The sequence below is a fragment of the Podarcis erhardii genome (assembly GCF_964252035.2).
Source record: "Podarcis erhardii genome assembly, chromosome: 7".
NCBI classification, from domain to species: domain Eukaryota; kingdom Metazoa; phylum Chordata; class Lepidosauria; order Squamata; family Lacertidae; genus Podarcis; species Podarcis erhardii.
In genome coordinates this window covers 51,692,096-51,714,911 of record NC_138511.1, presented here as the reverse complement: position 1 = coordinate 51,714,911, position 22,816 = coordinate 51,692,096, and the positions used below count along the sequence as shown (strand labels likewise).

At 43.4% G+C, this 22,816-nt stretch overlaps 1 protein-coding gene across 1 annotated transcript in view; it reads right to left on the bottom strand.

The window, feature by feature from the left end:
• Window positions 1–22,816, bottom strand: part of DYNLRB2 (dynein light chain roadblock-type 2) — a gene marked incomplete at its 5' end in the record, with an annotated part of 78,357 nt that overhangs the window by 969 nt on the left and 54,572 nt on the right. Inside the window, 2 exons of the mRNA XM_081871494.1 lie at window positions 13–180; window positions 3,052–3,127. Coding sequence (XP_081727620.1) covers window positions 13–180; window positions 3,052–3,127 — 244 coding nt within the window. The remainder of the gene's footprint in view (window positions 1–12; window positions 181–3,051; window positions 3,128–22,816) is intronic.

Sequence of the window (22,816 nt, the reverse complement as noted above, 5' to 3'; positions counted from 1 at the left end):
AAAAGATATTACCTGGGGCAACCATGATTTCATGTTTCTTTGATCTAATCCTGAGAAAGGTTAGATCATTCTGGGGATCGATATCTCTCACTGTGCTTTTTGCTTTCATTGCGAGCTGATGAAGGAGACCCGCGTATTGTACTGTAGTTGAGTTGTCGAGAGTGGTTCTGATTAGGATGCCTGAAAAGGAAGTCATTTGCTGCTTTAGGATTAAACAGGGCAACATCAGAACCAAAACTGCATCCGAGGTTAAGGACACTTCTGAAAAAGCCATTTTTACTCTGGAGAAAGAACAGCCAATCAGCAACTGTTACAGGTGAGGAGAGACAATTAAACCATAAATCGGAATCTTTCGCCTCCTTTTGCTGCCCTGTATCAGAGACTGGAAAAAAGGAGAAGGGACACCGAGTTGGGAAGTAAACTGCCACTCCTACTCCATGCATTTCAATGAGGTTTCAGTAACCTATGAGACAAAGGTTGTAGACTAAGACTGTCAGGCTGTAATCAGAATTACTTGGGCCAACCCTATGAAAAAGAGTTTTCAACAGTCTTCTCCATGCAGCTTGATATCCATTTCTGCTTACAGTGAATAACTATTATCAATGGTTACTAGCCAAAATAGGTATGTTTCACCTCCACTGCCAGAGGAATTATGCCTTTAAATACTAGTTTCTGAGAATCACAACCAGATAATGTGCTATTGTACTCAGGTCCTGGTTACAAGCTTCCCACAGGCATCTAGTTGGCTACTGTGAGAAAAGGATGTTGGACTAGAAGGGTCAGCTGCCTGATCCAGCAGGGCTCTTATGCCCTAAGGACCCTCCAAGTGTCTATATTTTCCAGGGACAGACCAAGATTTTCAGAAGCCATCCCAGTTTCTGATTTGATCACAGAATGTCCCACTTTTCCTTAGGACATCCCTATTTTTATCGGAGAAATGTTGGAGGGTATGAAGTTAACAACTCCTGAGCCAAGGAGATAACTATACAACCTTTAGAAGACATCTGAAGGAAGTTATTTAATGTTTAATGGGTGGCTTATAAATAATAATAATAATAATAATAATAATAATAATAATAATAATAGTAATAATAGTAATAATAGTAATAATAGTAATAATGGAATAGGATGTCCCTATTTTCATTGGAGAAATGTTGGAGGGTATGCCCTTATGTTCATTCGGTACAGACATCTGGAGATTCTACTGGGGTAGGCACATGAATCTTCCCTCAAGAATCTCAGTATTTGGGGTAACTAGACAAATAGCTACAAAAATAATAAATGGTCACAGACACTTGAGATCATTACAGTAGTTACATACTGAGTGAACCCCCAACTTCCAGTAAATGGGAATGCTGCCACCAATTAAAAAACAAACAAACCCGTAATTTTATCCAGTGCTTTTTTTTTTTTAATAGAAAAAAGGGTGCTGGTACTCCCCATGAAATTGTTGCAGTAAGTGCCACAGTTTTAACACTGGGCTGGGGGGAGGGAAGTTCTGGTACTGTGTACCCTTTAGCACCCCCAGATAAAAGCACTGATTTTATCCACTGTGTTAAAGTGGCAAAAGTGTTTTTAAAAACAGCATTTGTGAACTTGAAGAAAATGCTGAGGCCTCACACACAAGTCACAAAGTACCCGTCAGCCTCTTGATATCAAATAAACTATTCACCCTGATGACTTCTGCAGATTAAAAGAAACCAGTCCTCAGCTTTGAATTCAAACTGTAAATTAGAAGAACCCACTTAGCTTAAAGCAAGATTTCTGCCAGGGTGAAAAACAGCACCAATCCAAGAAAATGTTTCATTAAACACATGAGCCTGCCAGGTGCAAGAGACCACATTCTTTGCTAAAATTAACCCAACTGCAAAAGTATTTTTGTTCAAAACCCCACTGTTACATAATTGCCTCAGGAATTCAGTTTATCTTTTCGTACTCTAACAATATTAAATGCTCTGAGAAGCTGCTGCTGAAAACAACTCCAAACCAAAACGGCTCAGCTAAGGATTGAAGAATTGAGTAACTCGACCCGGAATGGAAGCACACTGCCTGTGCACAACCCTCCTTTCCTCCAGTACGCTATGGCAGAGGTGGGCAGACTGCAAATTTGTGGATGTACTTTGGATTTTACAAAATTCCCAAGTGCACTAACAGGAGACAGATGCTGTGGGGGATGGGTGTAGATTTAGAAAGAGGGAGCAGAATGCCTTCAAATGATGCTTAGCCCATGGATTTCTTTTCAGTACCAGAACTGAGCTCACAATCGTTTCATACAAAAATCCACCCCTTGTTTTTCCATTCAGCTTTCTTCGTTTCAATAGCCTAATCTGGAAGGGGAAAGCAACTTTGTTGTTGTTGCTATTTTAAAACATTTGGAAGATGGAAACCCTTGCAGATCTACTGCAAATCAACCTACTAACTACCAATAGATCCCAGTCTACCTTCAGCCTATCCCTGGCTTATGATTTTACAAGAATTCAAATAATCATGGAATATGGATTTTTATAAATGTCCATATATGAAAATCTGAGGGAAAACCTATTTCTAATTTCATATCTTAATGTAATAAATTTTGGATGAGAATGTGGTATTGAACCTAATAAGCTGATTTATATTGTTTCAGTTCACTGCGCCAGTATTGTCAACTTTGATTGGAAGTCCTATTGATGGAATGCCAAATTGAATAAAACTTGTGAAGCACTGTGCAAGTCAGAAGAGCTCTAACCAGCTACACCATGAATTCAAGTTAGTTTCTGATGCAGAGTAACATAATGGCATAACTGATTGTCACTGTCTTTAGTCGTATACTTATACACTCTTTTTTATTAGCTTAAATATAATAGAAGTTTTTTATTTGCTTCATTGATTTCCAGTTTAACCCAACCAAGCATCCAAATTCATTATCTAGGCTTACCAGAATAAAAAATTCCCTTAATTTTGTCACCTTTTTTAAAAGGAGACTTCAAATATAAAAAGAAAAATTCCAAAAGGCATCTTTTTGTAAAAAGCGTTGAGTGTACTTTGGAGAACACCCAAAAGGCAGATCTTTACCTTCTGCATTTATGACAATAGTTCCAATAACTCCTTCATGTGACTGGATCCTCTTTAAAGTTCCTTCTACCTCTGCCTGTAAAAGAAACAAAATCACTGTACAAAATGTGAGCACTAGCCCGAGGGGTGTATCTGACCTCCAAAAATTTGAATCTGTTTAAAGATAATTATGAGAAATGTTGGTCAGAAATCAAAAGAGATTTGGAAATATGGTCAAGATTGAAACTTTCCTTGTTGGGCCGAATAGCAGCTATAAAGATGAATGTATTGCCGAAAATGTTATTTCTGTTCCAGGCCCTACAGATCGTGGACAAAGTGGAATGTTTTGGAAAGTGGCAGAAGGATATTTCTAAGTTTGTTTGGCAGGGCAAAAAGCCCCGAATAAAGTTTAAAATACTAACTGACGCGAAAGAAAGAGCGGGATTTGCCCTGCCAGACTTGAGGTTATATTATGAATCTGCAGCCTTCTGCTGGTTGAAAGATTGGATTTTATTGGAAAACACTGATGTCCTAGATCTGGAAGGGTTTGATAATGCTTTTGGGTGGCATGCATATTTGTGGTATGACAAGGTTAAAGTTCACAAATTGTTTAAAAACCATATTGTCAGAAGAGCAATTTTGATGGTCTGGACAAAATATAAGGACTTATTGGAGAGTAAGATTCCGAGGTGGCTCTCACCGGTGGAGGCCAAGGCACGTAAGAGACTTAACATGGAAGCCTACTGGCCTAAATATTGGGAAATAATTGAAAAAATTGGAGACAATTGGAGGTTGCTGAGCTTGGAAAAATTAAAAAACAAGGTGCGAGATTGGTTGCACTATGCTCAAATTCAGGAGGTTTTTAAAGTGGATAAAAAGGTTGGATTCCAGGTGGAAAAATCGAAATTAGAGACAGAACTGTTAGAGCCAAAAAATAAACTACTTTCGAGAATGTACAACTTGCTGCTTAAATGGAATACACAGGACGAGACAGTCAAATCCGCCATGATAAAATGGGCGCAGGACTTGGGGCACAACATTATGTTTGAAGACTGGGAAAGGTTATGGAACACCGGAATGAAATTTACGGCATGTAGTGCCTTGAAGGAAAATATTATGAAAATGATATACCGGTGGTACATGACCCCAGTCAAACTTGCTAAGATATATCACCTGTCTGACAACAAATGTTGGAAATGTAAAGAGGCGGAAGGGACATTCTTTCACCTCTGGTGGACTTGCCCGAAAGTGAAGGCCTTTTGGGAGATGATTCATAATGAACTAAAAAAGGTACTTAGATTTACCTTACCTAAGAAACCGGAGGCCTTTCTTCTGGGCATTGTGGACCAGAGAGTACTTAAGAAAGATAGAACTTTTTTTATGTATGCTACCACAGCAGCAAGGATCCTGATTGCTAAGCATTGGAAGACACAAGATTTACCCACGCTGGAGGAATGGCAGACGCAGTTGATGGACTACATGGAACTGGCCGAGATGACTGGCAGAATCCGAGACTTGGGAGAAGAAACAATCGAGGAAGACTGGGAAAAATTTGAAGACTATTTGAAAAAACATTATAAGTTGTATGAATGTTAAAAAATGCACTTTTGAGGAAATTCTAGCTTCAGCAATTGTAAACTAATGAATTGAAAATTAAGGTACAAGAAGTCAGAGGTGGAATAATGAAATAACTTTATTATGTTTAAGCTAAAAGATGTCGGTTTAAGCTATAAGATGTCGGTTACAACACTTTGGAAATTAGATAACATGATAAAATGAAAGATACAATAAGTTTTGAAATAAGTTAACAAATTGCTGATGTTTTGTATCACAGAGAACGCAGGGTTAGGAAGATGCGGGGAAGTCCATTGGATTTGCTGAAAAAAAGGATTATGGAAATTTGTAACTTCTCTACTTTATTTTCTATATCTGTCTTTTATTCTTTTTTTCTGTATTTTATAAACTTAATAAAAATATTATTAAAAAACAAAACAAAATGTGAGCACTAGCCCGTAACATTTTGGCAGCAGCCAAGATTTCTAACCAATTTCTAACCAATTTGGTCTCCAGCTCCAGAACATGGGATGGTATCCAACTAAATCAAAATCAGAGCAGACCCACTGAAATTAATAGACTTTAAGTTAGTCATAACCATTAATTTCATTGGGTCTGCTCTAACATTGAATAATAATAATAATAATAATAATAATAATAATAATAATAATAATAATTTATTTATACCCCGCCCATCTGGCTGGGTTTCCCCAGCCACTCTGGGCGGCTTTCAACAGAATATTAAAATACAATAATCTATTAAACATTAAAAGCTTCCCTAAAGAGGGCTGCCTTCAGATGTCTTCTAAAAGTCTGGTAGTTGTTGTTCTCTTTGACATCTGGTGGGAGGGCGTTCCACAAGGAGGGCGCCACTACCGAGAAGGCCCTCTGCCTGGTTCCCTGTAACTTGGCAAGGGAACCCTCAGAAGGCCCTCGGCACTGGATCAAACCCATCAAACTAGCTACTGAATTAACAGCAATGGAGCACTTGTGGAGGGAGTCCTGTTGCAGAACAGCATCTGGAATTATGGAATCATGCTGAAGGCGCTAGGGAAGGAGGCTGCTCTGCATTAGAGGGGCAAGTTGGAAGGCACATGCTCTTAGTGAAGCAAGAGAGGTGCTATGTTAAAGGGTAGATGGTAAGATGGAGGCTTAAAATGTCATCTATATTTTTCTTTAAAACCCAGCATTAAGACAGCCACCTGCAGCATGCTCTATTCCCACATATAGTAGTCTGCTCATGTGGGGTATCCTGCTACCAACACCCTGACAGCAGCAATACTGAGAGCAAAAAGCCACATTCAGAGTTGATAAGAAACCAGATGGGTTGGCTCCTTAAAATCCAAGTTAAACTCAAGCTCTTTGGTTGATTTACACAGGCAAGAACCAGCATACCTACTTACACAAAAAACTTATGTTCAGTTTGCTCGTGGTTGCAAAAAAATGTACATGACTCATAGATAGAAGGATGGGACACCCCCCCCCCCTGCATTAAGCACTGGTTCCACAAGATTTGGGAGACAGTAGTACTATAATATGCGGGTGGCGCTGTGGTCTAAACCACTGAGCCTCTTGGGCTTGCCGATCAGAAGGTCGGCAGTTCGAATCCCCGCGACGGGGTGAGCTCCAACCTAGCAGTTCGAAAGCATGTCAAAGTGCAAGTAGATAAATAGGTACCACTCTGGCAGGAAGGTAAACGGCGTTTCCATGTGCTGCTATGGTTCGCCAGAAGCGGCTTAGTCATGCTGGCCACATGACCTGGAAGCTGTACGCCGGCTCCCTCGGGCAATAAAGCGAGATTAGCGCTGCAACCCCAGAGTTGGTCACAACTGGACCTAATGGTCAGGGGTCCCTTTACCTTTACCTTTAGTCCTATAATAAGTAATCCATCAAATCCAGGTTATATGACACTGTTTTTATTTATAATTTCCTGAAAGGCTGAATATAGATTGAGAAAAGTGCCAGCACAATACAAAGCAATGGTACTAATTGTAAAAGTTTTATTCAGTTTACAGGAAAAGTGGGTGTGGGTATGGGTTGTTTTGTGTGTGGGTGTGGGTGTGTGTGTGTGGGGGTGTGTGTGTGGGGGGGGTGCATGTGTATCTAAGTCCCAAAGTATTTTACAAGTTAAAGGCAATAAAAACAGCAAATATCAAAACAATTATGTCAATATTGTCTTTAATATTTTTCCATCTTCTCTCCCAATCCCTTTTCCTTTTCAGTGAGCCTCGGAGCAGGGACTGTCTTATGATTGTTATCTGCAAGCCATGCTGAAAGCCTTATTTGGCTTAAAAGTGTGGCAGGGCAATGAGGGTGGGATATATCCCCGAATCTATGTAACGTTCTATATCTATATATCTCTGCGTGCAATATGGATTCTGTTCTATTGTACAAAGTTGATTAAAAGCAAATATAAATCCATTAAAGCTATATATCCTCACAATCTGTTCATCCCATTGTAACTATCTCTGCCAGCGTCTACCTGAATCTCATTAGGCACATCACCCTCACCAGCATTCCAACACATTTCTTAGCCACAGAGTATGTACACAATCACACCTTGCAAATTACATGCAACTCAATCCTACTTTTTTTTTTAATCTCAGAAGTAAATTGTACTGGATCAGGGTGCTTTGCCCCAAATTAGTGTGCAAAAGATTGCAGCTTTAATCACTGTTTTGCTGCTGCCTCTGCTTCTGTGTGCTGTCACATTTAAAATTCATTCACTCTTGCTTTAGCCATTCACAAATTTTAAAAGGGCAGAAAATGAGTGAAGTGGGTTTGTCAGGTATCACATCCAAATAGTGCTTTCTGCATTTTGCATAAAAGGGCAAGTAATTTTAGGGTGTTGTCGGAAAAGCACCTAGGAATATTAATAGATTTATTATGACAGAAGCTTTGGGGAAACGTGAACCAACCATACAACTACTAGCAGTTAGTATACAGTGGTACCTCAGGTTAAGTACTTAATTCATTCCGGAGGTCCGTACTTAACCTGAAACTGTTCTTAACCTGAAGCACCACTTTCGCTAATGGGACCTCCTGCTGCTGCCGCGCCACCGGAGCCTGATTTCTGTTCTTATCTTGAAGCAAAGTTCTTAACCTGAAGCACTATTTCTGGGATAGCGGAGTGTGCAACCTGAAGCGTATGTAACCTGAAGCGTATGTAACCCAAGGTGCCACTGTATTACAGTCAGTGTTATTATATGTGTTTACATCTGGAGGGCCACAGGTTCCCTATCTATGTTAAACACACTTACCTAGGAGGTGAGCTCAATGGGGTAGGCATGCATAAGATTCTCCTAGCCTTAAGAAATGTACACTAGTTCTCTTGTTTTGCAAGCAAGTTCAGAGTTAAACGTACACAGGGTTTCAGTCTGAGGCTTCCATCCTAAACACACTAAATAGAGAGGAAGGCCTTCTTTGGTAGGGTGGCCAGGTGAAAGCAAAGAGGATGCGGCCCCTGCAGATTTTAATAGCTGAATACCTGAGCAGGTGAAATCCCCTCTTCTACGCAACTATTAAAAGCTGGAGAAGCCCCACCCCCACTGGCAGAGGAACGGGAGTGCGGGGGGAGCGAACCGCCACCGGCAGTGCGATCCCAGCAGGGTGCCATCACAGCTGCCCCCCGCCCATGCTGGGCGCCCCACCCCCACAGGCGGTGTACCCCACCCCCAGGACGTGTGCCCCCACCCCTACGGGCAATAAGAGACTGCTGCATTGGGGTAAATTACCCCCCCACATGTCAGCACCAAAGGAAGCTGACCACATCTTAAGATACTTAAGATATTTTTTTTTTTTTTATATAAATATTTATTAAGGTTTTTTTTTTTAAAATATAAATGCACACATAAAACAATCTTACTTTTATAACAACAAATTCTTCACTTCTTTGGACTCCCTCACGTCCCCCTCTCCCATTTACATCATTAAAAAAAAAAATTTTTCTAAACAAATTATCAACTTGTTTACAATCTCATGTCCACACATTCCAATATGATTTAACACTTTTTCCAATAAAATTTTTATATTTTCTTTAGTCTCACTTATCATCAAATTTAAATCTAGTTTAGTGGTGGCCAGTTTTTTATAATCTAGCAGCCTTCTTAACATTCAAACAAATTACAATGTTTTTGTAGATACATCTTGAATTTCTCCCAGTCTTCCTCCATCTTTTCTTCTCCCAGGTCTCGGATTCTGCCAGTCATCTCGGCCAGTTGCATATAGTCCATCAGCTGCATCTGCCACTCTTCCAGTGTGGGTAAATCTTGAGTTTTCCAATTTTTTGCGATGAGAATCCTTGCTGCCGTTGTTGCATACATGAAAAATGTTCGATCCTTCTTTAACACCTTCTGGCCGACAATACCCAGAAGGAAGGCCTCTGGTTTCTTAGTGAAGGTATACTTAAATACCTTTTTCAGCTCATTGTATATCATTTCCCAGAAGGCCTTCACCTTAGGGCATGTCCACCAGAGGTGGAAGAATGTTCCTTCATTTTCTTTACATTTCCAACATTTATTGTCAGACGAATGGTATATTTTGGCAAGTTTAACTGGGGTCATGTACCATCTATATATCATTTTCATAACATTTTCCTTCAGAGCATTACATGCAGTGAAGTTCAACCCAGTGGTCCACAACCTTTCCCAGTCCTCGAACATAATGTTATGCCCAATATCCTGTGCCCATTTTATCATAGCCGATTTAACCATTTCGTCTTGTGTGTTCCATTTTAGCAGCAAGTTATACATTCTAGATAGTACCTTGGTTTTGGGTTCTAACAATTCTGTTTCTAACTTCGATTTCTCCACCTGGAACCCTAACTTTTTGTCATTTTTAAAAACTTCTTTAATCTGAGCATAATGTAACCAGTCTCGCACCTTATCCTTCATTTTCTCCAAACTCTGCAATTTCCAATTGTCTCCATCTTTTTCTAATAATTCCCAATATTTTGGCCATTTGGCCTCCATATTGGGTCTTTTTCGGGCCTTAGCCTCCAGAGGTGAGAGCCACCTTGGAGTTTTGTTTTCCAATAAGTCTTTATATTTCGTCCAGACATTGAACAGTACTTTCCTGACAATATGGTTCTTAAAGGCCTTATTGATCTTAACTTTGTCATACCATAAGTATGCATGCCAACCAAAAGCATTGTTAAAACCTTCCAAATCCAGCACGTCAGTGTCTTCGAGAAGTAGCCAATCTTTTAGCCAGCAGAAAGCTGCGGCTTCATAGTACAACTTTAAGTCTGGCAGGGCAAAGCCACCTCTTTCTTTCGCATCTGTTAATATCTTAAACTTAATTCTGGGCTTTTTGCCCTGCCAGACAAATCTAGATATATCTTTCTGCCACTTCCGGAAGCACTCCGTTTTGTCCACAATCTGTAATGTTTGAAACAAAAACAACATTTTTGGCAATACATTCATCTTAATAGCAGCAATTCGGCCTAACAAAGAAAGCTTCAAAAGATACTTAAGATAAAAAGGTAAAGGGACCCCTGACCATTAGGTCCAGTCGTGGCTGACTCTGGGGTTGTGGCGCTCATCTCGCTTTACTGGCCTAGGGAGCCGGCGTACAGCTTCAGGGTCATGTGGCCAGCACTGTTTACCTTCCTGCCAGAGTGGTACCTATTTATCTACTTGCACTTTGACGTGCTTTTGAACTGCTAGGTTGGCAGGAGCAGGGACCGAGCAACGGGAACTCACCCTGTTGCGGGATTCGAACCGTCGACCTTCTGATACTTCACCTTTACTAAAGAGAATCATAAGGATGATTATGAAAGAGATTTTGCCATATTTGATGAGCATTTTATTCCCAAGCGTGATGTAGTTCATGGAAGTGCTTGTTTCTATTAGGGGGTTCAGAGGCCTTGGGAGCCAGTGGAAACCTTTGTGAGACACCTTATGAAATGGTAGAAAACTGATTTTGGGGACGAAAAGGAAGATTGCATCAAATACATGGTACTAATAGGCATCCTGGAAAATGGATTCTCAGACTGCATATGCATACAGATTCAACCTTTCATACTGCAATAGGAATGGTGAAAAATCAGAATAGAGATCAGAAATCATCAGAAAGTAACCTGGAGGTCTCCAGCAAACATAACGCTAAAAGAAGAAAGTACTCATCCACAGAAAGCACTACGAAGAAACTCTCCTGAGCAGCTTGGAGTAAGCCTCAGACAAGTTCAGACTTTTCTCAGTTCAGGTATACTAGATGTGGGGGGAAAACAGCCCTGGGGTGAGGTGCCCAGCCAGAAGAACCTGATCCCACAAGTGTAAAAAATCTTGGGATACTTTGCAACAGGCTGCCAAACTAAGACAATAACAGAAGTAACAAATGGCAGCCCTGATATACTTTTTCTCAGATCTATTGGTTACGATAATTAAGAGCCAGGACTGAGAGTGGAATCAAACATCTGTGGCGAACCCATAGACTTTAAAATGGATTCAGGTGCTGATGTGACAGTCATATCAGAAGAAACACATCTTAATCTTGATCCATCTCCTATGTTGACACCTGCTGGTACCAGATTAAGTTGCCCTGGAGGACCCTTGACTTTTTTGGAACAATTCTCTGCAAAAACATCATACAATAATAAAATCTTCCATTTCAGTGTGCATGTGATTAGAGGATCAAAAGCAAATAGTCTCCTCGACTACATTGTAGCAACCAAAATGGATTTTGTAAGGAAAATAGTGTATGGAGTTCTTGGACTCTTAAAAGGCAACTGTTTATATTATTTTGAAGGATAATGCAAAACCATATAGCGTATGTTCACCTTGGAAATTCCTGTTTCATTGCACCACAAAGTAGAATATGAACTAAAGAGAATGGAAGAAGCAGGTGTAATAAAGAATCTTACAGATACTTTTAAATTTGTCACTATTCTACTAGAGTACTAACATTCTTGAATCTGCAAGACTGTTCTAGTTAAGTTGAACAGTAAGAATGGAAGACTCAGGCCATTGTAAAGAAGTACCTGTCATCCAGATCCTGTGTCATTTAGGCCAATTGAGGAGAATTTATTAGAAATCACAGACATCTACAGTTAATGCCAAAGACAAAACAAATACCCAGAGAGATCCCTTGTGTATGTCTAGACTTGGCATCAGGAGATCTACCTGTTGCAACACAGCCAGAGAGGGAGAAAGATAAACAGTTCAAGAGCCAAGTTGTTGCTTGTTATGGCCAGGTAGTCAGGAAGCCCCTTCTTTTTGTGGACCATTACTAGCCATGCACTTGTTTTATTTCTAAATAGAATTTATATATATATATATTTTAAAATCATGTTTATTAGAATTTCCAGAAAAATCCAAAATATAAAAGAAAAAAGAAAGAAAAAAAAAGAAAAGAAAAAAAATGAAACATTTACATTTAAGCCTTACTTTCATTAACATCTTTCCAGGACTTCCCCACCCCGCCCCCTCTTGTATTCCATTTCCATTAAATTAAATTAGTTCCACAAGTTCTTACCCCAAATTTTAAGCTTATTATAATTGGCCCAATATTCAATTTAATTCATCTTATATGACCACTTTCCCTTTAAATTCCACCGTCCTTCAACTTAAAATCCCCCCCCCTCAAGATCGACCCCTGTTCCCTTCCACGGACTCCCCTCTTTAATACACAGAACCGAATGAAATAAAAAATAAAGAAAACATAGTTCAGAATATAGTTTTACACCCTTTGGATTCCGAATTTCCCTCCCCCCTTTCCCGGTTTCGATCCCTAATGTCCATCAATCTATCTACTGTCATCCTGGAGACCCCACATCCATGTCCAGATCTCTCTCAGCTCCACTTTGCCATCTTTTTAGTAGTCTTTGCCATCTTTTTATTAGTCTTTAATTTCGAACACCCAATCTTGGAAAAGCTTTATCTCAAGAAGGTCCATTTTTCTTCCATCCAGATCTCTGTATTCAAAAGTAAAACTCAAATTTTGTTTCTTAATCCTTTTAAGTCTGGATGTCCCAAATGCTCCCACTTCCAGCTTAGTCCAATTCTTGTTGTTCTCTTTCCTCACTTTCCTCAGGTTTCTTTTCCTGTTCCGCTGCACAAACATTCTAATTCCAAAAGCTTCTAGTTCCTCTACAGAGGCTTTATTTATTTATTCAGGAACAAAAACTTGCGTCAAGTCCCTTCCGTTCTTCAATAGATATATCTATTGTCTCCTTTAGTGTAGAGACCTCTGTAGACAAAATAGTGTTTCATTTTTGCGGCTTTCCCAGGAGATAAAAAGTCCTGTTCAATTCCACGAGTATTTTTCCACTTACAACGATTCTTGTAGTGTCCCAAAGCTCCCTCTAGAGGGATTACAGTAACTTAGTTTCCTTCCAGATCACACCCAAAAGTCAAACTAACTTGTTATTCCTTGTTTTCAACAATTTATATCCAAATTGTAACGAATCTAACCGGCAAAGTCATCGTAACAAAGTTCTCCTTTTATTCTCCAACTTTGACAGCTGCTTTGACAGCTGTCAAAATCTCTATATCTCCTCTCCAGGCTCTCTCACGGATCACTCCCGGTTCCCGGGGGGTTGCACTTTAGCTCATACGTTCCACTTTTCTCCTCCAGCACAATCTTGTAGTTTCCCATCGTGAAATTAATAGCTTTTATCAATAAAAAACAGACCCTTCTCTCGATCTTAGTTGTCAGATCCTTGCTTTAAATCATCTACAACAGGGGGGAGACGGACTTCCTTTTTGCACCTCCGCCGCTCGTTCCGAATTAAAAAAAAAATATTTCCTTTTAGATACGATTTCCCAATTACTCACGGGTTGTTATTTTTAGTCCAAATTTTCAATGGAAGAAGTCAGTGCTCTCCATCAAATGGCATGCGGCTTCGCTCGACAGGGGAAGCGGAGGACTCATAGCACCACACCACCCCCCGTCCCCCGCTCCGCAGCCTTTAAAAAGGCTCCTTCGCGGGTCGGGGGGGCGCAAACGGTGCCCGCCGAGTCACCAGGTCCATGGGCTTCTGCGCCCATGGTTTTTGAGGGTCCCCGCATCACCGGCGCGGTGGGACCCAACCCCTGCTGAGCAGACTCCCTCCGGAGCTCGGAGGGAGTCCGCCATTCGGCGATGGCGCCAACCTGGAAGTCTAAATAGAATTTATATAATATGGATTGCAAGTAACTGAGGGAAGGAGATTTGACAATGCATTGGCCTAATCATTATGCATTAAGTTTCCCTTCCCGCTCTGAACAGTCAACCTCAGTTTATTTTGCTTTTTAAAGATATAATTTATTTGCATTTAAATTCTGCTTCATGGCCCAGAACTTGGCTTCTGATGCAGCACCCAATAAAAGGAATCATGTTTGACAACAAAGCAAAATGTATGCAACATAATGGGAGTCAACACTTTACAATATAAAAGCAATGATTTCAAAAGCCATGGTTGCTAATATATGCATTTTAACATATAACATGTTGGAGTGATGTGAACAATGGGTTAAATAGTGTGTGGTCTCATGTCTTGAGTTAATAAATCCCCCACATCTGGATGTTCTGAGATAAGAGATTCAGTGCCCTGGGTTACTATAGCAGCAGAGGAGAGATTGAGTGTATGACTTGCTGAGTCATTCACCCTCCCATTGGTTTAGGAATATAGAGGTGGGTATGATAGTCTCTAGGGCAGGGTTTCCCCAACTTAGGTTTCCAGGTGTTTTGGGGCCACTAGTCCTGCTAGCTAGGGATGATGGGAGTTGTAGTCCAAAAACAGCTAGAGAACCAACTTTGGGAAATGCTGTTCTAGGGCACTGCTTTCATTAAGTCATCTTGTCTTGTCCTGATGCTGTCGTGTTTGCTGTTAGAGTGAAGGAGAAGATCTCCTTAAGCCACATGAAACGTTTTAATCTTTCATGAAGAAGTGAGTAATTTCTACCTCAAACTGCATTCATGATCTTAGCGACCATCTTCATGGCATCCTTCCATTTTAGTTGATTGACACTAAAGTGATTCTTGGTGGATGATACAATAAATGAAAGGACACTTGATGCCATGCTTTTGAAGCAACCCCATAAGCCCCAAAGTTTTCCCTGTCATTGATGATGCACCATCTGTTGCTACAGAACTTAGCTTGACGAAACCACCAATTTTCTGGAGTATGGATACAACTTCTTTGCAGATATCTTCTTCTGTCATACCAGAAGAGAAGCTATGACTAATAGCTCCTCCAAAACAGTGAAATGGCTGGCCATGCCACGAACAAATATTATGAGCTGTGCAATGCCTGTCACATCAGTGCTTTCGGCAAGGGCAATTGAAAAATATTGTGCGTTCAACAGTTCCTCATGCAGCATGTCCAATACATTTCGAGATAAAGACTCTATCTGGCGCGACACCATTTGATGTGTCAAGGGCACTGATTAAAAACGCTTTACTGTTTTTTCCTCCTGAAAGGCTTTGGCCATATTTATAGCACAGAATTTCACAAATTCACCATCGTGAAGCGATTTCGTATGTTGCCCTATAGATTCTGCCACAACAGCTTCCTGTCAGTTTGTGAAAGTGTTGCGTCTGATGGGTGAATTTCTTTTTTTCAGTTCCTTAACAAGGATTTATCTGGCTTCATCTTTGACTTTACTGGACACCCCAAGGCATGATTCATAAAACAATGACAATTGACATTATACAGTTTGGGCACACTGACTACTGACTACCCCCCGCAGGCAGCATGCCACGCCCCCAGGATGCGAGCCACACCCCTGCCGGTGGTGCTTCATGCTCCTGGGATGTGCCAGCCCCGCCCCTGCCTGCTCTCCACCCTCCGTGCCGGAGCATGAACCTCTGCCACTGGCAGTAAGGGTCTTTTTCTGACCTATCTCAGAGTTTTAAAAACAGTTTTAACAGTGCATTAAATCTCAACCTAATCTTTGTTGGCTGATTAATAATGCACTTTCCCCGAGTTCATTAATAAATGAACTTTCCAAGGTCTGTGTAAAGCTGTAGAGAAAAGAACACTTGTCACCCAGTGGTGGAAGCAGAAAGTGCAGAGAAAATTTAGCATACGTACCCAGCATGTCACCCTCTTTTGCATGTTGGATAGAGTTGCATTCTGCATTTACTGTAACTGTTGGAATATGTTCAAGAGCAGGAGGGTGCTTAGGGCATTTGTGCCTTCTTGCCAGCCAGCTATCCTCAACAAGGGTGCATCTGGAGATTGGTTCGCCCTAACCTTTAGTGACCTCTGACGAGCATGGGTCACAGATTTGGAATGGAAAGAAAGGCTTTCTTTTTGTGAAGGGGAGAGAAAACTGGTTTCTTGTATAATGCTTCAAATAGGGAATTGCTAAGCTTTACTGGCTCAATCACTGCTTGCTGAAATCCAGTTTAGGAAGGGAAGCTTAGAGCTACCCTAGACCTGACTTAGCAATTCCTATTGGCGCAGAGCTGCAGAAGCCTCTCTGCTGCCAGCTGCTGGAGTTCCCTCTTGCAACACACTCTGATTGTTGCTGCTGCAGCCTCTCTGCTGTCAGCTGCTAGTTGGAGAATTCCTTATTTGCAACACTCTTAAATTTTGCATCTGAAAGGTGTTTGCATCTGTGAGTAAGGCCTAAGAGCACGTACTTCCTTGGCATAGCTGGAGCTTGAGAGAAAGTTGGGACATTGTAGACTAAAATAGATTTCCGTACAGCTCCCTATATTATTGATCTCTTGTTGACCCACTGTTGTTTGTTAGCTGAATAAATATCATTTCTTGCACGTTCCTTAGGAGCTGTTACTCGGACTTGGCGTCCCAGGTTTCCTGGGTAGGGGCTTGAGCCAGAACCTAATATACTGTCCAAAAGACAGGGTACTGGCCTTGTCCATCGAAGACTTGCATATTTATTTTGGCAGACGCTTTTGTGGATTAAAGTCCACTTCATCTCATGCACACTGTGTTATTCTCAGTTGGCTGATACAGTGGTACCTCTGGTTATGAACACTTCTGGTTACGCATGCTTTGGGTTATGAGCTCCGCTAACCCGGAAGTAGTTGCTCCTGGTTGTGAACTTTGCCCCAGGATGTGAGCGGAAGTTGCATGCCAGAGGCACGCATGCAGCGGGAGGCGCCATTAGCAAAAGTGCGCCTCAGGATAACAATGGTTTCAGCTTAAGAACGGACCTCCAGAATGCATTAAGTTCGTAACCAGAGGTTCCACTGTATATACGTGTGTGGCTACTGGGGGTGGGGAGTGTAAATGGACACTGAAAAGGGTGTGTGTGGAGAGGAAGTAGAGCCAAAAGCAGACGCAGCAGTAGCTGTATAACATTTTGATGAAGAGCCAAAGTGGAATTGCCTATTAAAAACTGTATGTAAAAACTATGATGTGAAACCAGTTATGATAATGACTTCTTTAGTTCAGCATCTGCATAGAATTTAATTCCATTGCATGAAAAGGAGACAATTAATCTGGACACTGCAAGGCTGACAGAACCAGCAACTATAGAGAAGCAGTAGTGGATCAAAACGGTTGCATCTGTGCCATTTCTCTGCAAGCTGCTTGGAGAGACTTTATGATAGACTTTTCCATCTGTGATATGAGGCCTTGGCATCCCGAGGGGGGATAAGATTAGAAGGCAAACAACAGCCATGTAGCCAAAACAAAAGTGAAAGCATAACATATTTTGGCAAGCTAGTGCTGGACGTGGAGAAGAACTCTACACTGCCCTTCCAGGGTGATTATGGTAATTCATGATCTACATCTTATGTGCCCACCTGACTAATGAAATAAGTGCAAATGTGGAAAAAGCCACCTCTCTGGTTCAGCTCCTGATCAGACTCATTTTGTTGTGTTAGTTACTGCTTTCATTCTTCTTGGTGGTGGTGGGTATTTGGCTTTTTTCCCCTGCTGTTTGTTTTGATTTGTGTGCTTTGCTCAGCTGAACAAGGGCCTCAAGGTCTGGGCTAACTGCTTTGTATTGGCCACTCTGAACTTTATGCTAAATTAAGTTGCTAAGCAATTTAGGACTTCTGCTTTACAACTTGATGTGCTGAAGGAAGTTAGGAGAAGACAACGTTAATAATGTTACTTACACAGATTGATTGCTTTGTCAGGCATGATTATTCATGCCATTATTAAACCATGAATTGGTTTGTGCTATTTCTATCATGTTCCTGTAAGTTGTTATATTTGCTGCAAATTCCATAATGCCATCATACTTTGTGCTCCGATAAATAGATTGATTTGTTCCAGTTACAAATCTTCCGTCTGTGGTTATTACTGGTTATGTTTACTCTCTGTTCCACCTGGTTGTTACTGAGTATATTCAAACTCTGGTCAAAGGACACAGTTAATACTGGTATATTAATCAGGACTTGCATGGTGTGCACTACCCTTGATGGGATCCCTGAATTAATAGAGAGTACGTTTCTCCACTTAAAGTATTTTATGAATTTCCTGTCTTCTAATTCAGTCCCATCTGCACTACACAACTAAAGCTGTATCACTTCACTTTAAACAGTCAAAGAATCCTGGGAACTGTAGTTTGCTAAGGGTGCTGGTGGTTGTTAGCCGACCTTCTATTCCCCCACAGCTACAATTCTCACAGTTTCACAATCAGTCCCTCTTCCCAGGGAATTCTGGGAATTTTAGCTCTGTGAGGAGAATGGGTGTTTCTTAGTAACTCAGCATCCTTAAAAAGAGCAGCTCTGGAGATACTTTTCAGGGAGTCATGATGGCTAAAGCGGTATCATATAGTATGTATGTATGTGGCCTAGGTATGGCAAGCTTCCTGGCTAAGCTTGACCCGTCCATGTGATGTGGTGCCCAGCTCTGGGGTTTCAGCCAACCACTACAAGCTTGTGAGTTGGAAAAGGTTCAGAACTCTATTAGCTTTACCTGTTGGTACTCCAGCTGTGTGCAGAAGTGGTCCGGCTTCCTGTTTGGACTGGAATACAAGTCCTGTTAAATTTCCTCCCATCTTTTAGCCTGACCTGAATAAATGTAGAATCTTTGAATGCCCTCTCCCTCTGTGTTTCCTGCACCATGTTTTCTGAACACTGCTGTCCCAAAGCAGTTGTCACTAGCTCCCTGGAGCATCCTTGTTTTCTGAACATACACAGCATTGTGGAAAGAAAGAACAAAATCTGAATTGCTTCCCCTCATCCTCTAGATGGTGCTACCGTTATGTCACAAGGAGCTGCGTGCGTTTTTGTTCTAAGGAGCGACTCCCTGCCATGCATAACTTGGTCAAAAAACAAACAAGCCAACTATCTTTGTTTGTGTGTTGATGCAACGCTGCGCTTTATTTTCATTCTCTTGTGGCTGCAATTTACAAAAAAGGCCTATGTGGACAATGCACCCAGAGTTAATTAGTGGAAAACTTTTGTTTTTTTTTTTTTAAATAGCTCAAGAATTAATTTAGTTTTAAGAAGCACTTGTTTGGTCAAATTCTCTGCATGTCCCTGGGTGTCTTCCACAAAGGCATCTCTGTGGCACACCAAGACCTAGAGTGCTGATGAGGGCAGAGGTGAGGCGAGTCGTAGCCGGTGCTTCTGATTAAGTAAAGGCAATAAGCGCCTTAAGACTCCCAGCAGATGCCTCTGCTTTTGTATGCTAATGGAACTTTTATGGACCATTTTCTTTTTTCTTCTGAGAGCAGATGTAAGTATAGGAAAATCACTTCTTTATATCAAGAGCAAATTGATAATAACTGCAGCTCGCTTGCAAAGCAGAAACGGCACAGTCCCTTTTTAAACAATCATGGCAATAAGGCTCATGGACGGGTTTGTGGAAATGGATGTTTCATATTCTTATAACTTCCCTCCCAGTTAAGCAGACTTTGCGTAAGGACAATGTTCTTACCCAGCACTTTTCTTTGTTTTAATATCACGAACTTCTCTTTAGGGCTAATCTGTTTGCTCTTCAGTGACATCCTTGCATGCAGAGGTTCAATCCCTGGAGCCTTCAGGTAGAGCAGGGGTGGGGAACTGCCTTTCAGCCAGAGGGCTGTTTTCCCTTCTGTGGGGTGGACATGTGGCAGTGTGGGGTGGGACCAAAGGCAAAGGTGGGCAGAGCAACAATGGTGAGTGTTACCCTTCCACGGTAGGTGCATAGTGCATGGAGACTGGACTCTCCAGTTAGTGGAGTTCTTATTGGTCCAACACATCACCCCAAGTGCAGTGAACGGCTGGAGCCTGGCGGAGTTGCTTATGGGGAGGAGGCTCACTACCCTCCTTGATCGTATGCACCCCGGCCAGGCTCTTGAGCAATGGCCATCCACTGTGGTGCGGGGGGCTCCAAGAGGGTTTTCCCCGGGGGACACTGTGTACGTCCGAAACTATGGGCCCAGACAGGGTTGGGTCCCTGGTATCATTGCCTGCTGTACAGGTCCGGTTTGCTACAAGGTAGGGTTGGAGGGGGGACTGGTTTGGAAGAGACACCTCAACCAGATCAGAGTCAGGGCACCTCCGATCCCAGAACTTCAAGCGGAACCAGAGGACAGAGAAATGGGTACTTCGGGAGATTCTGTGCCCAAGCCAGGGTGGGAACCAGATGGGTTGCCGGTGACTGAGTTACCCCAACAGGGCGACTTCAGGCTGCAATCCTCAGTGGCTCCATCGGCAATGACCCCTTTGGAGCCAGCCTCCCTGACCGCCCCACTCAGACTGCAGATACCAGAGGAATCTCCTGGGTCACCAATTCGGGCACAGGAACTGCGACGGTCCCAGCGGGAGCGGGAAAGGCCGGCACACCTTGATGACTATGTTTGTTCCTTTTGTTAGGAAGTTGGGGGGAGGAGTGTTAAGCATTGGGTTTAACACATTTTATGTTACAAGGCGGTGGGACGCGGGTGGCGCTGTGGGTAAAACCTCAGTGCCTAGGACTTGCCAATCGCATGGTCGGCAGTTCGAATCCCCGCGGCGGGGTGCACTCCCGTCGTTCGGTCCCAGCGCCTGCCAACCTAGCAGTTCGAAAGCACCCCTGGGTGCAAGTAGATAAATAGGGACCGCTCACCAGCGGGAAGGTAAACGGTGTTCCATGTGCTGTGCTGGCTCGCCAGATGCAGCTTGTCATGCTGGCCACGTGACCTGGAAGTGTCTGCGGACAGTGCTGGCTCCTGACCTATAGAGTGAGATGAGCGCACAACCCTAGAGTCTGTCAAGACTGGCCCGTACGGGCAGGGGTACCTTTACCTTTACCTTTATGTTACAAGGCACATTTTAACCAATTGTATAAGCGTTGGTAGACGAACGTTCTAATGGCAAGTAAGCGCATGCACTTTCAACTGTCAACTGTCAATGGTCAGTTCATGCTCGGCATTATTATTGTGTTGTCCAGTCAGTTTGGTTCTTGTTTTCCTGTGAGTGAGCTGTTGTCACTGACAAATGTTAAATAAACGTAGTTGAGGAACTTATACTGCCTTGGGCTTCTGACTTCTTCCGAACATTTAACACTCTTCAGCATACCTTTTGGGTGGTTTACCGTTTGTGGCCCTTTCAGATCTGCATACTATACACAAGTCTTCCATGCTAGGCTTCTCCTCTTTAGGAGAATGGACAGGGCAGGCCACAGGCCTGGGCAGGCCAGGCCGTCCTCTTATATACCTGCTGGGATTGACAAGGCATCTGACCCTCACCTGAATCTCATAGCTCTCCTGTAGCTGCCTCTGATTAGTTATCATTTAACTCTTGGGGTAAATAATTAGCATGACACATCATGTGCATGGAAGCTGCCAAACCAATTAACCAACTAGAAAGATTACTGTTAATAGCACCAGTAAGTTGATATTGCTGGATAGTTTTGATGAACTGCAAAAGCATTTTTAGTTTGCTTTCTGTTGCCACCCTGGAACTTTTCTTTATTAGTGCCACTTTGTTTTGTACGATTCCTCGCAAATGAAGGAAAACAACTTTTCTGCTTGTATATGTCAGTGTTTCCCAACCTTTTTTGGGCAAAGGCACACTTGTTTCATGAAAAAAATCTCGAGGCACACCACCATTAGAAAATGTTTAAAAAATTAACTCTGTGCCTATATTGACTATATATAAAGTAACTCTCTTTAATAGGAATCAAATAAACACAAAGAAAGTATTTTATAATTACTTTATTATGAAATAGTAAGTACCGTATTTTTCGTCCCATAGGATGCTCCGTCCCATAGGACGCACCTACTTTTTTGAGGGGGGAAAAAAAGGAAAAATTTTTTTCCTTTATTTCCCCCCCAAAAAACCAGGTCGGGGAACAGTGGGATGGCGGTGCTGCGCCTCCCCGCTGTCCCCCGAGCTTGTGGGGCTGGCCCATGTCTGCCTGGCGCGAGGGGCGCTCTGCTTCCGGGCGCCCTGCGCGTCCGGCGGCAGGCTACAGTCCGCAGCATGGGGAACCCTCTGTTTCAGGGCGCCCCATGCGCCCCCCGGGTGCGCAAGGCTTGCCAACACGAGCGCGGAGCACGGGGCGTCCTCCGAAGGGCGCCCCGTGCTCCGCGCTGCCAGCTGCCGCCCGCAAGCCTTGCGCTCCTGGGGGGAGATCCCCCGGGTGTGCAAGGATGGCCAACACCAGCGCGGAGCACGGGGCGTCCTCCGAAGGGTGCCCCGTGCTCCGCGCTGCAGGCTGCTGCCCGCAAGCCTTGCGCTCCCGGGGGGAGATCCCCCGGTGCGCAAGACTTGCCAACACCAGCGCGGAGCACGGGGTGGCCTCCGAAGGGCGCCCCGTGCTCCGCGCTGCCAGCTGACGCCCGCAAGCCTTGCGCTCCCGGGGGGAGATCCCCCGGGTGCGCAAGGCTTGCGGACACCTGCGTGGAGCACGGGGCGTCCTCCGGAGGGCGCCCCGTGCTCCGCGCTGCAGGCTGCTGCCCGCAAGCCTTGCGCTCCCGGGGGGAGATCCCCCGGGTGCGCAAGGCTTGCGGACACCAGCGCGGAGCACGGGGCGTCCTCCGAAGGGCGCCCCGTGCTCCGCGCTGCCAGCTGACGCCCGCAAGCCTTGCGCTCCCGGGGGGAGATCCCCCGGGTGCAAAGGCTTGCGGACACCTGCGTGGAGCACGGGGCGTCCTCTGGAGGGCGCCCCGTGCTCCGCGCTGCAGGCTGCTGCCCGCAAGCCTTGCGCTCCCGGGGGGAGATCCCCTGGGTGCGCAAGGCTTGCGGACACCTGCGTGGAGCACGGGGCGTCCTCCGAAGGGCGCCCCGTGCTCCGCGCTGCCAGCTGACGCCCGCAAGCCTTGCGCTCTCGGGGGGAGGTCCCCCGGGTGCGCAGGACTGGCCTACAACAGTGCGGAGCACGGGGCGATGGGATGTGGGAGGGAGCTCGCTCCCC